The 16,188-nt window shown below is 45.2% G+C and overlaps 2 protein-coding genes across 2 annotated transcripts; one reads left to right on the top strand and one right to left on the bottom strand.

Annotated features, from left to right (window-relative positions):
* Positions 1–1,661: 1,661 nt before the first annotated feature.
* C8R40DRAFT_1171711 (uncharacterized protein) lies at positions 1,662–11,168 on the bottom strand (the record flags this gene model as incomplete). The annotated part of the gene is made up of 36 exons (XM_046231750.1): positions 1,662–2,132; positions 2,190–2,636; positions 2,686–2,937; positions 2,994–3,077; positions 3,129–3,191; positions 3,245–3,316; positions 3,373–3,552; positions 3,606–3,803; positions 3,857–4,036; positions 4,088–4,162; positions 4,226–4,267; positions 4,317–4,393; positions 4,464–4,635; positions 4,702–4,833; positions 4,889–5,050; positions 5,105–5,179; positions 5,232–5,306; positions 5,356–5,379; positions 5,452–5,655; positions 5,711–5,791; positions 7,127–8,311; positions 8,363–8,453; positions 9,296–9,323; positions 9,390–9,485; positions 9,551–9,574; positions 9,627–9,695; positions 9,750–9,821; positions 9,876–9,926; positions 9,984–10,029; positions 10,073–10,149; positions 10,216–10,287; positions 10,338–10,421; positions 10,486–10,544; positions 10,595–10,668; positions 10,720–10,939; positions 10,993–11,168. The coding sequence occupies 36 exons, from the start codon at positions 11,166–11,168 to the stop codon at positions 1,662–1,664; spliced, it is 5,490 nt and encodes a 1,829-aa protein (XP_046085288.1).
* Positions 11,169–11,740: 572 nt separating this feature from the next.
* Positions 11,741–14,494, top strand: C8R40DRAFT_1070343 (uncharacterized protein; the record flags this gene model as incomplete). Its single annotated transcript, XM_046226217.1, has 10 exons — positions 11,741–11,896; positions 11,964–12,014; positions 12,067–12,171; positions 12,224–12,265; positions 12,475–12,678; positions 12,901–12,919; positions 13,186–13,636; positions 13,684–13,715; positions 13,814–14,191; positions 14,394–14,494. 10 exons carry the CDS (start codon positions 11,741–11,743, stop codon positions 14,492–14,494), a joined length of 1,539 nt encoding a protein of 512 aa, XP_046085287.1.
* Between the last annotated feature and the right edge of the window lie 1,694 nt (positions 14,495–16,188).

The following is a 16,188-nucleotide window of genomic DNA, read 5'->3' as shown; positions in this document are numbered from 1 at the left end:
AGGTATGCTACTCACTTGTTGCTGCCTGATAAGTGGAGAACTCGCAGAATTTGACACCACCCGAACTTTAGACTACGATATACGAGAATGATTTTTGTGCACTTGGATTTGAAGAAAACTCACAATGCGTTCTACGACCTCTTCGGAACGATGTCTTTTGGCCAATTCGATATCTGAACCAGTGTACATCGTCGACAAGTTAAGACTGTGTAGTGGACATAGAAAAGTGTTTCGTTCAAGTTCTTATAAGACAAATGATCGCTCATTGGGACCTTTGCTTCCCTTTGAGACCCCTTTGAGACCTTTTGAAACCTACTAAGTCTCTTTGTTTCAATGGATGTAACTCGTTCTTCCACCCTCAAATTCCTGATCTAGTCCGCGCGCACCACAACGAGAGTTTGTAGGATATCCTTTGAGTGTTTGAAGAATTGTTACAGCAGATTACAGCAGCGACATCGGAGGAAAATTGACCCTTTTTAGAGAGTTAGGGGAAAGGTGATGCCTGACGCGGACCGGACGCAGATCGCCTTCCGAAATTATATAAGCATGCAATTCTGTTCCTGTTCTTTCTTCGTCTCCTTTACTCATTGTTTCCCTCTTTCCTTCCACTGTGACTGTGGTCCTGTTCGGTCTCGAAAGTTGGTTAATCCTCCACATTGGGCGCTATTTGCTTCTCCCCACTCCTACTGGCTCTCTCAGCCAGCCGTTTTCCATGTTTCTCCAATGCAACAGTGACCATTGTAGTCCATTGTGGTTCTTTTTACCGAGGCCCATATTTGCATGGTCCCCTATGGCCGTCGCTACACCAATGTCTCTTAGGGGCTCGTATTTCGATATATATATATTAGGTATTCACCTTACCAACATGCTTTTCGTCCCATCGCTTACTTCTCTTCTGATAGCAGTTCTCATGACTCTGTTCCGACTTCCAACGGCAGTCCCAACTGTCAAGACCCATTCCATCATCCTTTCCTCCCGCTTTTCGACTTAGCCACCGGCTGCAACCACGAAGGATGTGGTGTTCGTCTCTCTTCAGCTGCAATACGCTGCCGTGTCCTTCAACGCTTATGAGACCATCTCTCTTCCACGTTCTCTGCCTACTCCGGTGTGTGCATTTATGCTGCTACGTATGTCTGTGACGTTAACATTCGCTCGGCTCGGCGGTGTCACAGCAAACTTAAACACAGCCAACGTTTGCTGGATTATCGGGTGTCTAAACCTGTATTTGATTGTTTTGCTGCATCCTCCTGGTCCATCGCTCCCATGATCTGTTCGATCACTGTCCGCTTGGCTCCCGTTCAAACTTGATTTCGCATGTTCTTTGTTGGGTACACCTTGTGGAATGTCTGTTGATCATGGTTGGTGTATTGCCTTTCCGTACTACTTTCTGTACTACTTTCTTGACTGTAGAATGTAATCTGGTCTTCTGTCATTGGACTGTACTGTGTTATCAAACGCATGTTGTTTTCTCTCTCTAGTATCAGAGTAGCACTTCTCCACGTCCCTCCCCAAATACATCCTGTATCGAATCATTTTGAGCGCAGATCCATGAATTTTTATCACTGAACATAAATGCCTTATCGAGATGGTTAAGCCCCAAAATAGTCTAGGTAGAATAGGTGATTACATAGACAATTACTTAAATCCTAAGAAGATTACAACTAGTCCATGGCTGGGATCGGGAACCGCTTCTTGGTCAAGATTCGAAATTGTTTTTTCTGGTGAGGGAACAATTCATCCAGGTATTCTGGGCGAAATACGTCTTGCGGTAAGCCTTTAGGTGGGTCCCGCTTGTCAACAACGTCGTTTGAACGAATCCGCTTGACAGATAATCGTCCCTGTTGGGTAAAGATCTTCAATTCAACTTTAGGCGTCTCGTCGACCTGCTGTAATATTGGGGCGAAACTTTCATGTCGAAACCAGAGAATCTTCACTCTCTTCACGTCCTGTTTGGTGCTGACCCCGTCGATTACCACATCCTCATCGCCACTGTCTTCGTCCGACATGCCACCATCTCCCAACACTAGCAGAGCATCAACAACGTATGACCAAAATGTTACTCCTGATTCATCGCCCCCATCCTGACAGAATTGGACCATAATAGTTGCGATCTTCAAGCGAGTATCAAGTTTCTGTATGGATACGTGTTAGACATGGGTTACTGATCGAGATAATATGTAGGCATTCACCCAACGGCGAAGGCCTGAAGACTTTGTAGACAATCTCTGGCGTTCGCTCGACTCGGTGATCCGATCTGCTCTCTGAAGTGGCGTTTCATCAGGAAGGAACCGGAAGTTCTCGATTAGGCGGTATAGCTTGTTGAATCTTGCTTGAAAGAGGGCCCTAAAGTTCACTCGATTTTTTCCAAACCGCCCATCCTTGTGTGCCAAAAATATCCTTTCAGCTTCTTCCGAAAGCATTTCCTGCAGCGCATTGTTCCAGTGAGATTTCCGCATCTGCTGGATTGTGAGTCCTCGCCAGTGAAGTGTCGTATTAACGAGCATGGGCTTTGCTGCATCCATGCCATTGAAGAATGCTGTGAGCCGGACCTCCGGTGTCGATGGAAATTGTGCGCGAAGGACATCATGATTGTCTTCGATGTTCAAAGACTTCTGGTATAGATCTCGAGTCATATGCTAGCTAGCTTTCAGATCGATTTTCCATTGCATTAACAATAGGACTTACATTAAGGTTATTTTTTACGTCGAAAGGCTTGACTAGATGTTTCAGTTTCCACTTGGTCGCAATTACACGTTTGTTACTCTCCTGTTCATCGTCGTCATTGTCACTGTCATTATCGTTATCGTTGTCGTCGCTATCGCCACCATCGTAGCTCGGTTCATCGGATTCGTCATCATCGTCGTCGTGCGGGTCATCTGAGCCGTTTGAGCCATCACTTTGCTGAGACGGGTCGTTTGCAGGCCGAAATTTCTTTGCCTATACCACGACAAAATTCATCAGGAAGAATCCGAACTTTAAAATTTAGACCTTACATTAGAAGGTGCAGTGTTCGTGAAACGATTACTTTTGACCCCAGTGAGCCCAGTTGCGGCTTTTCCCTTTCCTTGGTTTGCACTCTATCATTTTCGAAGATTAATAACGTCGATTTGACTCAAGGGGGGACTGACCGTCGCGACAGCTGCAGCGTCATTTTGCTCTTCCTCCTTGTCCTCATCAGACAGGGCTTGAGACTATGTCGATCAAATCAGTGAGATGCTTGAGCATGTGAATTTTCAGGACGGACATATCTAGAATTTTTGCTTTTGGAGAAGACTCTGGACGATGACGAATGACTTCTATGGGGAGAATTTGCTGCCTATAAACAAAAAGGTCAGTTCAACCAGTCATGTACACAGATTGATGAGTAATTACCGAAGGCAAAAATGTCAGAGCATACTTTCTTCTAGTGGCTAGATGATGTGCAACAGGAGCATGACGAAGAGCTTTCTTCAGACCACCGAAGGGTATCGCCGTCGAATCATTATGCGACGGAGCGACGGGGACAGCGGATGATTGTGACGATTGGAAATCTTGCAGGGAAGTGGAGCCAGCCTGCCCGTCTGAATTGAACTCGCGGAGTAAAATTCAAAATCAAGGGAACGTACTTTGGGTTGAGATGGCTTGCCAGGTGGAGTCTGAGATCCCCGAGGGTTTTCCCATATAGGAGGACAGTTGTAAGCTTTATTAGCATCTAAGGCACCTACACTCATTCCAAATGGTGAAGAATCGGGGGTAACTCCAGGTAAGGAGTAAGAGAACTGTAGTTGGAGGAAAAGGTGAGCCACGATAGTGACGGTGATATCCTATTGACGAAATCAATACACACATTATACCCTGTCTGAGATTGTACTATCACAGGACGTCTAGTCGGAGTAGGTGTCCAAGCCATGTTAGATTGCACAGGAGGGGCCAATCCAACTGCTTGGAGACGTGCCAACTCTGATTGCAAGTGCAAAATTTGATTTTCCATTGCCTTGCTATGGCTCGAGGTAACGGCCAGTTCATCTGTCAATTCTGCACAACGAGACTCTGTCAACTGCAAGAAAAATTGTCAGTCATTTTCCCCGGAGACCACTGTGTTGCATACCTGGAGTGTACTAGTAGTGGTTTTCAATTCTGCGTCTCTATCGTGAAACGTTCCTTGGAGTTTTTCAAGCCGATCCTGAATCAATCATGTAGTTAGATATTTGCCCGAATTTGACAAAAAAAAAAACAAAAGTCGAACAAATTGTTCATCGTAGGCACTTTGTAATTCATCGAATCGGCTCTGTAAAAAAGGTTATGGAGGACCGAAATATCAGAAGACTGTGAATTACCTTCAACACCCTCTCTTCCCGCATATTAGAAAGTTTTTGACGAAGCGCTTGGATTTGATTCTGTGCAAGAATAAGGGCTAGGCGATGGCAGACAGAGAATTCCAACCTTCAGATTGTTATCTTCCCCGTCTCTTGCCAGTAAAGTACTTCGCAAGTGTCGTAGTTCTGCCTCTCGAGATTGCAAATCAGTTTCGAGCTTATGGTGAGAGTTCTGGAATTCATTGAATGATTGAACATGGGCAAACTGGATGACCTCAGCGCTGACCTCTAGATTCTTCATATCTTCACGGAGGATATCGAGTTCGAGGGAAAGTCGGTTCTGTTATTTACAAAATCATAACAAAATCATATGAGAAGGGGTAGCAAATATTGAAGTCGAACATACTTCGAGCTCATCTCGTCCATCCTCTCGAGTTTCGTAGCCGTCTATTATCTTCTTGAGCTGAGTAATGTATTTCTTGGCTTCCAGTAGCTGCTGTAGCTTCCCATTGGAGTCTCGTTTCAGATCATTTGTTGCCTAAATATTGATTCAGATGAGTAAAAGTGTGAACAGTGATGCAGGCTATACCCACACTGGACTCAGAATCCTCCTCTACAGGTTGCAATTGGATACTTGGTGAAATTTGAATGCTACTATTGCCTAACGAAGTTGAACCATGGATTTTGCTCGCAATTGTCTTCACATCTGACTCATTGATCATACGAGAAATATCCGCCAAAGAAGTCTCATATGCCTGTAGATATTTTCAAGAAAGGAAATATGACTATTGATGAAAACATCTACTGACCGCTCTGAGTTTCGCGTAGTCATCACGACATTTCTGCAGCTCTGTCTCCATCTTAGGCGAGACACATGCCAAGTTCTTTCAGGTCATCAAAATTCGCCCCGAAAAGCATAGGAAACCCAATGCGCACCGAATCATTGTCTACAGAACTGGCCGATGGTTCCTGGCAAACTCCCTTCAAGTATTGTACCGTTTGTGTAAGGTCCTGAGGACGATATGAACTCATGGTTTCAGCAAGAGATATGAGGACATACATATAAAATGACTTCCACCGCGAACTTTCGAGCGTCATAATGATCACACTGTCCTTGCTGTTAATGCTATCGCCATTATAAGAGAATTGCGCATACCGATGGCCCAATCAAGTTCTCCAACTGAAACTTCGACATTGCCTGATCTCTTTGTTTTACTTCGAGTGGCAAGGATGGAGAGTGATCGGTCAAAGCTCGCATGAGTATATTGTGTCGCGTTCCTAGATGGGCAAGCTGTATTTGTAGTTTATGAATCTCCGCCCGTTGAGCGTCGGTATCCAACACAGACACCAATCGGACTTTCTATGAGGAAATATCAGTGGCACTGAGAGGATAGAAATGGCGACTAGAAATATACAGTGGAGTTCTCTTCTAAGTTGTTCTGAGTAGTCGAAACTCGCTTCGGGGACGATGCTGGGGTATTGCTCGAATACATGAGCTACAGGAATAAACGTTAGCCAAAGAAAGGATGTCGGAGAAGAATAACAGCAGCGTACTTTATAACAAAGAAAGTGCCGGCCGCGGCACTTTATCGTATCGCGTTTGGATTATGGCCTGTCGGGTCCAAGGTGTTATATAGATATTGGAACTCATATGAGGACGATATTATGAGCTCAAAGCAGTCAACTTCTCCACTCGGAGTGCAAAATTATTCACCAGACATTCGTCGAACCGCTGTTATAGATGGCAAAAAGAACGATGTAGAGATTGATGTGTAGCTGGCCGCGCATCATAAATAACTTATTGTTTATTCCTTGGGCGCCATAACAATCAGCGGAAGCTCGTCGCCAGGTTGACCTAATGGGTTTCGAGATAATGAAGATGGGAGAAGGTGGTACGAGAAAAGGTGCACAACAGCCTCAGGCATCACCGGATAACCGGATCGAAGATAACCCAGAAGAAAACAGAGTCATCCCCACTGGAAATCTTATATCTTATCTTATCTCAAATTGTCTAATATTATTATTATCGTTTCCGAATCATACAAAACTGCTGAGAATCGATTTGTATATAGAATATGAAAGACTGGATTGCCTAGTTCGATTTGTTGAAGAAAAGAAAAAAACTATTGTTGGTGATCAAGGATATCGTCTAGAATATGGGACAAACAATCTTTGGAAAGTCTCTTGCCCTCATGGTAGAAGTCCAGCAAAGCTGTTCGGCGAATAGAACGAGCGGCGTATGTCGTGAAGTTAATACTACAAGGGCATTTGACCGCAACTACTGTATCGTGGTGAGGTCGAATACCAAACTTGGAGAGGAACGAATGTGAGTTGGCAGAAGTCCGAACTAGACGCGAGACTTTCCAGGTCCAAGGGTAACATGTTAGGTCGAATTCAATCACAATTCGCGAAGCGTGAAGATTTTGGGTGCGAATCGAGTGGCGAATTTCATCGCGGCATGCTATAGCCTGGATGAGACCTCGAAAGATAAGTTGTACCTGGTCCAAATCACCGACAATTGGGCGCGTATCGTCGGATAAAAAGTTCGTGGGGTGAGCTAGCATATAAATTCAGCTGAAAAGATTGGTTAGTGAACGAACGACTCACTTAAACGTTGGAGATTGGCCTCAGAACAAATGCTTCGATGCCCCAATTTCCAGTCTTGCCGTTGGCAAGACCTCGAACAGTAGATTGCGATCAGGCAGCCACTACAGAGCCGTGAATGTTTGCCCGGCCAGTATTGATGAGGACACTAGTAAAAAACCAAGGTCAGCTATCAGAAGCCGATGCGCGCGCGCTACATGAACACTCACTTTCTCGTTTGTACATACTTCTTTTAACGCTTTTCGAAAGGAGGTGACATTGGCATAGCGTGCGTCTGGAGAACGAACCTCACGCGTTAAATTAACCCACAACCTCGACAAACTTCCGGAACCCAGTTGACCTTCGAGACGTTCAGATCGTACCTCCCTCAAATTACGACGGATTCGTTTCTGAACTGGTTTATAGACTGAATGGATGAGCAGCGCGTTTACCAGTTCCTCAGCAATTTCGAACATCGATGATTCTGACTTCGACTGGGGCCCGATTTGCATCCAAGCCAACGTCTTGGCCAACAGATATAATAATTTAGCATCAAGGGCTTTTACGATCCAGTTTGGACCGCCCGTGATGATAAGTCTTGAAGAAAACCTAGCGAAACAATAGACAGACATGAAACAAACATTTTCCAAATATGCATTATAAGATCGGGGTGTGTCAAGGCATCGGGTCCATAGAACAAACACTCCTTTGAGGAAGATGTGAATTTCATCGAGCCTTGGAAGAGGCTGCAAGAACAAGGTTGTTGCTGCTAGAACCATTCCTCGATTTGCTGTCGCAAGCCGAAGTTCGGGATTAGAAGAGTAGGAGGGCACCTGCTGTCCACATAAGTCTTCAATGGCACTGGACCACGTCGGTAGTAACTGGAAATCGGGATAGGCAGTCTGCACAGCAAGATGGAAAGAATTGTCGGAAAGAGTATCCTCAATCGTGCAACGGAACGCAATTAGAAACTGCATTACTGGGTGATAGACAGATAACGACCACTGTCTGGTGAAAGAGACTACCCAGGCTTTCGCCAATGCTGGTATTGTTTTGGGATGATTCATTATGTTAATGACGAAGTAGTTGAATTCGGCGGGGGTACTCCGGGCAGGAGATGCGATGGAGTCCAACAAAGAAAAGACTTCCGTCATGCAGCGACTGGTAGTAGCAAGCGAAAGCTGCTTCGAGGTGGGTGACGCAGGTACGAAATCGTCGAGTGGCTTAAGGAGAGCCATCAACCACCGCCAAATTTGGGTCCACTCCGGTTCCACGATGGCGTAGCGGACCTGGAAGAACGGTATTTCGTAAAGATGAGAAGTCATCACCTGCATGACTTCTAGCACTCGAACGACTTCAGAAGCTAAAGGCCGGTCTGCATAAATGACGGGAGGCGACTGAGAGACCAGTCGAAAAAATGTTGAGGTGATGGTCTGCGAAAACGAGTGAGAGGCACGGAAAGTCGCAGAGCCACGATTGCTTACCTTGTTAATCATGGTTACTGTCGATTCTAGGACGTGATGTGCCAATATAGTGGGGAGAAGGATATCAGAAGTACGATCAACGCCATCTGCACTTATATTTGTTGGCCGAAGAAACAAAGAAATGAACAGAAACAATGAATGGGCAGAAACAAAGGGTGAATGACACGCTGTGGGTTGATACGTATCTCTCAAAAAAATTGAGATAGAAGAGACAATCTTGATTGAGCGGTGGAAATGGTTGATGAACAAATAAAGCAGACGGAGAGTGACCCTAGGGTGACAGCAACTATGGGCATAAAAGGAAAGTTGTTAGAAGGCTGTAAAGACTACATACTGGAGAGAGGGCAAGTACGCTGTGTTGGCATTTCGGTGCTCCGCGACCATTGATTGATCGAGCTGTGGATCAACAGCGGTGAAAGATCACAAAATAACGGAATAATGCGCACAAAGAATTGATTGAGGTTCTATGCCAATGATCACGCATTGATGACCAGCTTAAATGATGAGACTCGCATTGACCCAGCTCAACGTAAGCAGTGGATAAGATAAGTATTCGCTCAACCGAGCTCACTGAGGAGTTAACTAGTGTATGAGATTTTGTCTGGGGCGCAGCCCCGCTCGGGTATGAATCACACAAAAAGCGGTTTGGCTGAGCCTGGAGCGTCTTTTTCAGAAAGACTGGACACTTGAGTGAAAGAGGGAAGGGTGGGTGGGATCACAAAACGAGCTTGAGTTCAAAAGCGATAAGCGCCCGCTCTCATCGCCACATCTTATCTTATCCTCTGAGAAGACAGCTCTGCTGCCTCTCAATTGCACTTCTCTCGGAATCTCGGATCTTTTGGCTGATGTGTGTTCCGATCAATGGAAGTGTCATCGGCGCACCGGTACTCTTACATTCATGCGCCCCTGCAGCTCTGGCTCACTAGGACTCACTTGTAAAGTTGTAGCTCTGCAAACAATACTGGAATGATCTATGTATGTACATACTTTGACTATACGGAGTATTAATCGGAAAACCGATACCCACCTCTAGAGGGGCCTGGTGCTCCACGGTTTCCATTTCTATTCTTCATCGGAGTGCGGTCATTAGGATAACAAAGATTTCTGTAGTAGGTTCGGCGGTCTGTGAAAAAGATGAATACGTGTCGATAAGCGAAACAGACTGCAAAAGTATGAGATTGTACGGACACCGAGGTCTGTCTGGCGGGAATGCTGCGGTATTGAATGAGTAGATGGTATGCAGTAACAAGAAAACTGAGCTTACATCTACTGTTAGAAGTTGAATACCGTGTCTGAAAGAATGATCGGCGGTAAGCTGGGGTCTCATGCCGACCTATATCACTCGTCAATATTATATAGTACTCGATCACAAGGATCATCAACTCACCAAATTCAACAGTTGGACTCTGTCGTGAGTAGAGTCGACGATCTTGTACTGGGTTCAATGCAGAGGAATCTTCTGATCCATAAGTTAGTCAAGATGCAATGATCAATAGATTAAGATATATCTCACTGTTTGAAGACCTTAAGGAGGAAAGCGATTGAGTCTTCGCGTAGTTAGGACCTAGCGAGAAGGTGAGGGAAAATGAACAAATATACCCCACGAGATTGAAGACATTACCTTCATTGTTTGCCCTTTCTTTCAACGAAGACTCAGGTTGCAGCCGCTTAAATGTGTTGAGAGTGCTCCCTAAACCCCTCAAAACTTACATGATGTTCTGTTGAAAGGAGAGTCGACTTGCCATATTGATGTGAGCTTGATCGTAAACGGAGGCGTGGATCGCGCACTTGGTTCGATGCAGAGAATATATTGATACATGCTAATGTGAGAAAGGAACGTCGACTCGACTCACTAGATTCATCTGAGCTTGTCTGTTGACGGAGAGGTGGACGCACTTGGTTCGATGCCAAGAAGCATTCAGATTCTAAGATTCTATTGAATACTCAACACATAATGAGATGGGACAAATCTCACCGTCTACACTCGGGCCGTTCGCTGTCTCCAGAGATAAAGAAGTGAAAGTAGAAGGTCGCGGATGAGTCTTCGCATTATCATGACCTGGTAAGGAGAGGTGCACAAAGAATGTAAACGTCATGAGCTGTGGGTGGAGTTTAATTCCTACCAGTAACGCCAACCATTTCATTCTCTGAAGGAGCCGCTTCCATTGAGATATTAACGGGACTATATACTCAGTCAGTTGCACATATTTTTATATATCATTTTGAACTCACTTTGGTCCCTCCGCGAGAAGATATCCTGCTTGGCTATCCAACAAGAGGGTGTAGTCCAATCGCGCTTGCTCTATCTGTACAAAGTATCAGGGAGCTTTTCACCAATCGCAAAAGAGTTCACTTACAACCATTGGAACCAGGGTGCAAAGTACAAGCGGTTGCTTGAGTGTTTTATCGCCTGGCACTTCATCTCTGACCACACTTATGGTAGTACGACAGAAGCTGGACTCATTCAGCTTGTTTGTCAGTGCAGCATGATGTATCGTGAGACGACGCCGGCCTCCGACGACTCCAGGAAACAAATCTTTGAAAGGAATCTTGGTATTCGGACTTGCGACAATGCTCCTGTTGGCCCTGTCAGCTCGGTGGGGCAAGCTCAATCCAAGAATTTGGCCTACCACATTCTTTGATGCAAAGGCTTGGTACCGAAAGGACGATGCGCGGTTGAGAGAGCAAGAGAGACGTAGTTATAAAGAGACAAAGGGATAAAGGGACGGAAATTTCCATTGAACATCTCGTGGCTGAATCCTGCATCGTGTTCTAAACCCTTTGTTTCCTTCGATAAGGTAGACATTTGCTGATCATATGAGCGCGCGTTGAAGGGGAGTTCTTCAGATGGAATTAGAGCTGGAATTAGATGGGTGCTTTGTAAGGATACAAAAGGAAATTTCCATCGATGCGGTACGTAGTCTATATCCGAGCAAAACCGCCAGTAGACAAAGGACCCTTTGAAGGTTCATGATGACGAGCTGACGATGAAAGGAGTGAATTACATAATCGCTGCGGTCTCTTCTGTGAACCAACCAAACTTTCAAAGAATCCATGGCACGCTATATAATAAGGCTGCTCGGCCTGCTGGTCGACTCATCTTCCCCTTGAATCTTCCTACGTCAGTTTCATTCCTTCACATCCTGCCGAGTTGTAATCACTAACGCTTTTGACATTAGAATGCGCTCGAAGACAACCTCTGTAACCCACAAGTATCGTGCTCAAACACCAGATCGAACATCTAAATATCAGCTTACCGGACCCTCTCCTCGTCCTCGTCCTCACATTACCTATGGTAAAAATTCTAAGAATCGATCGTTACCCAACAGTCCTTTCCGCCACCAGAGTCCTTTAGTTGCTTCAACTTCGACCACTCGCATGGAATCGTTAGCATTAGATTATGAAGAACCGATCGTAATCCCCGATACTCCTCCCCTTATGAACGCGCCGGGTCTTTCTGATTCGAAGAATACCTCGTCCCCTTCAATCTTGGGCTTCAAAGACAAAGACATCGGTATGTTCACAAGGATCAAGGTGCTATTTCTCTTCTCATTCGTAACATCATTCGCTCAACATTGGTTTCTTCCCTCTGCTTACTTAGATCGACGAGCCGAGTGAACTCAACAATTTCGAACCGGAAATTTGCCTGCAGGTGAGTGTCCTCATTTCTTGGAGTCTGTCTGTGTCTTACCGGACGGACGCAGCCCTCGCCCGCAAGATCCACCAGAGCATTTACGCGAGAAACAAAGATGAAAGACGCGCTCGCTCGCTCTGAAGCGAATCTCAAGGTCGCCCTTCAAGCCGCTCAGGTGTGTTAGCTTTGTACATCGCACACTGATGAATGTACTGACCAACTTCGAGGACGCTAAGGACGAGATCAAAGCCTTCAAAGAGGCGGAGAAGGTCCGCAGCGAATGTCCTTGTTGCACACAAGTGATGTTGCAACCATTCATGTAATTCTTTTAAACTGCTGCTTGGTATACGAAGGACTCATCATTCAAATCAGCCTTTCTTGTGGACATACATGCTGCAAAGAATGCCTTGTCACATTAGTAGACCTATACATCAAGGCAAAGATGAATTTCGCTTGTCCTAGCTGTCGCGCGGTTCAGGGGCGTTTTACACCAATTCCCAACTATGCCTGTCAATCTATCGTCGACGAGATGGAACACGGTAATACATCTACCGATCGTCAGCCGTTGCAGTGGCCGCGCCAGTTTCGATCCGGACCAGTTTCCCTTCCATTCCCTCCGAGCAATGGAACTTTCCCTTTCTTGCATCCCCGAGCCCGTGCTGGGCCTGCATCATTTCCTATTGTAATTGACTAACTATCTCTCTATCTCGATATTAGACATATATGATTCAAGCATTCTATCTGTTCATATTTTGTGACTTTTGAGTCCACTTTTGTAATATCCCAATAACAATGGTAGTCCGTTTATATAATTACCTCAATGAAATTTTGTTGGTCCGACGTTGTTACCAACACGGTCTTCCTTTCTCTCCTTGAATACGAAATATAGTATTTGCGTGAACAGTTTCACTCTCTTCAGACAAGTGCGTGAATCTTGGCTCACAACTTTTGGAGTACTGTTGATTGCCATGGTGCGCGAGAGGATATAATGTATGATTTTAAAGTACACAGTGGAAAGCTGAACTGTCTGTATATGTAGAAACATGGATTACTGAAAGAAACATGGATTACTGAAAAGAGGAAGATAACTCTTGGAAATCGAAGATAAGCATCTTTTTAACCAGACGGGACCAGGTAGGAATACAGCCGATGGGACGAATAACATAATTTGTGGATTCCAATGTAACAGGACAAACACCGTCTATACTTGATCGTCTGAGGTCAAACAGTGAAGCGGACAGTCAACAAGCATCATATCTGACACTTGAGCGAGTACCGAGACGGAATAGGCTGCGAAGTTTCTCTGGGTGGGAGGAGTTACTTCTCCTATGGGACTGTCCGCATGCGCTAGAGCTAGCAGCGCATTGTCGAAGGGTTGTTAGGGTTCTGGTGGAACCACTCGATAAAGCCGAGGTTGTATGCCTTGTAATAGAATTTCTTCGAGCTGTTGGGCAAGGGGAATTCCTGAGGCAGGTCGTTGTGCGACAGGAACAATTGGGGGGTTCGACGACGGATATCATTTGTCAGAAAGTCATATTAGAAGGGGAAGCAGGTGGCGGATTTATAGATACACATTGGTTCAACAAGCCCTCTACCAAGTTCTCCACTCATTGCATACGGTCTAAAACCGCGAAGTCCTCGTATTTAATTCAACACATAATTTGTTGAAAATCACCCTCCCCACAAGCTCGGATCTGGCCCTTATGCCATTCAAGGGAGGTAAGAGATTCAGGGGAGATGATCGGATGATTGGCAGTTGTAGCTGGAGAGCCCGGAGAAATCGAAATAGATACGACAATTGAAGGTGGGGGGTGAAGATGTGGGCAACGGAGATGAGCCTGAACTGTCGGGACATGACACACTGGTACTAGATGAGCTCAACAAACATTGGAGTGCTCAAGGGACTAATAGATTCAGAACTGGTCGAGGACAAAGCAGATCCCGTGCTATGCATTTCGAATCAGTCAAAAAGCTAAGAAAAGAGAGTGAAGGGAAACAGTATACCCAGTGTACGGAGAGCCGGTTGCTGTGTAAGGTGATCCTGTCATTCCAGTATAAGGTGGGTATATCAATCCGGTTCTATGAGGTGGTTTGGTATTGGCCTGTGAATAGTAATGTGGATATGGATTGGATATTAGCCCTGTGTAAGGCAGGCTACTATAAGAGCCTGATCCGTATCCAGTTCGCGCCTCGTTGTCAGTTGTCGGTTGTCAGTTGTCGGAGTTCTGCTGGGGCTGGTTGCACCAGTAGTCGCAGACCTGTTCCGACGCGCTAGGGACCTATAAAGTTGAAAAGGGCCGAATGCACATCGAGATACGAGTTAATAAAGGCCTCAGAGTATCAATTGCTTGACGTACATTGAATCTAGTAACCTTCCTTTGTTCAATGTCTTCGTAGGTGCTATTATCGACAATCTACTTCCAACCCATTCGTCGGCGTCCAATCCATTCTCAACCGGACGTGAAACGGGTGTCCCAGAAAGACTTTCAATGTTATGATGCTCCACCTTGAATATTGTTTGCGAGACGAGCCTGCCACAAAATATGAAGCGCAAGAGAGCGCAAGGTGTCGAGAAGAAAATGCCCATAATCATAATGATAATAATCGGCAAGTACACCTGGCCGGTTTATTTCGGACCGGTCTCGTGGAAAAAGATAGGTTGAACTTGCTGTCTCACTCGGGATTTTCTATTCCACTTGTTCTCGATCTCTCGTCAACCAAAATTCGAGCCAGATGACTCAACAACCGCTTTGGTGTCAACAAATTCTCAATCAACCTAAAGCCATGCAAATAAAACTTTAGCGTGACGTTCCGAGTTCAAAGTACTATGTTTGAAGTATTTCAGGAGCCGAAAGGAGCGTCTTTATTCGCAGCATATCATTGAAACCGGATCTGAGTAGTGTGCGATCTGAATCATCGGTGTGTTCTCTCTATGATAAATCACCACTGTTCGGACTGGTCCAAATGATTAATTGCCAATACGCAGGATATCAACTTTAGATGATACAGCCTTTATAGTTATTCGTACTACATCTCTTCCACATGCGCACCATCCGCAGGACGACAGAGAATACTGGACATTGTAGTGTTTTATGATGATACACCCAATCTTAACGACGCAAGCTACGTTCCGGTTTACTCCACCACCGTGCAACTCCCACCGTCGATCTACGATATGGCGACCAAGGAGACCCCAACTCTCTTTTTTTGAACCTAAAAAATTCTTCCTAAGGAAGCGCTACGTTTTCATATCATCACTTCGATCTTCTGGCAGAATCTCTGACTAGGTTTCTGCCAAATCCGAAGCATAGGGTATTGGTGAGATTTTTATTCGGAAGCCGAGCATATTTCACGCTAAGCTGTAAGCGAAACGCCTGTACCAAAACAAAGACTAAACCCGCTCGTTACCATTTTCATCTCAAGGAATAAGAATTTTTTGTCCAAGACATTCATATACAATCACTCGTATTCTGTCTCACGGAAACTCTGGTGAGTGTAATACCCATATTCATGTTAACGCTACAGTAGGCTCATTACTACCTTAGTTCTTGATGGTTGCTCGGCCTCAGCCCCGGTATGGTCCCAATTTCCAACAAAATAGCTGGACATGTTGTATCACATCGGACGTATATGCTCTCAAAGAGAGTTCCATGCTGCCTTCTTTCGGCTCCTCGCTCTACATTTGTGTCTGAGCAATCGGCAGAGGATTTGTTCAGTCACCGGTATTTTTGGCTCTGATCATCTCTGAAACAACTCATCTGCAGTCTTTTACCAGGTTTTCTCTCGCTATCCCTTCCTGTTCTATCACCAGGCCTTTGAATATTTGGGACCGCGCTCACAAGGCCCATATCGTATCAGGATCGCTCTCACTCTCGAATCATTTCACCAAAATTCAACGATCAAGTTTGTGTGTGGATTAATTTGGTTTTTGCTTAGTCGCTGGACACCTGTATGTGTTCGTTTGGTTTTTGCTTAGTCGCTGGACACATGTATGTGTTCGTTTGGTTTTTGCTTAGTCGCTGGACACCTGTATGTGTTCGTTTGGTTTTTCCTTAGTCGTTAGACACTCATTACAGCTCACCATCTTCCTCCCTGCACAATGACTCGTCGGTCTACCCACAAATTACAGAAGCTCCACGCTCAACGACTTATGCGACCAATTTCGGCTTCCGATGGATTTGGCTGGATTTAT

The sequence above is a fragment of the Lentinula edodes genome (genome assembly GCF_021015755.1).
Source record: "Lentinula edodes strain Le(Bin) 0899 ss11 chromosome Unknown C8R40scaffold_22, whole genome shotgun sequence".
Taxonomy (NCBI): domain Eukaryota; kingdom Fungi; phylum Basidiomycota; class Agaricomycetes; order Agaricales; family Omphalotaceae; genus Lentinula; species Lentinula edodes.
This window is presented reverse-complemented; position numbering and strand designations above follow the sequence as displayed.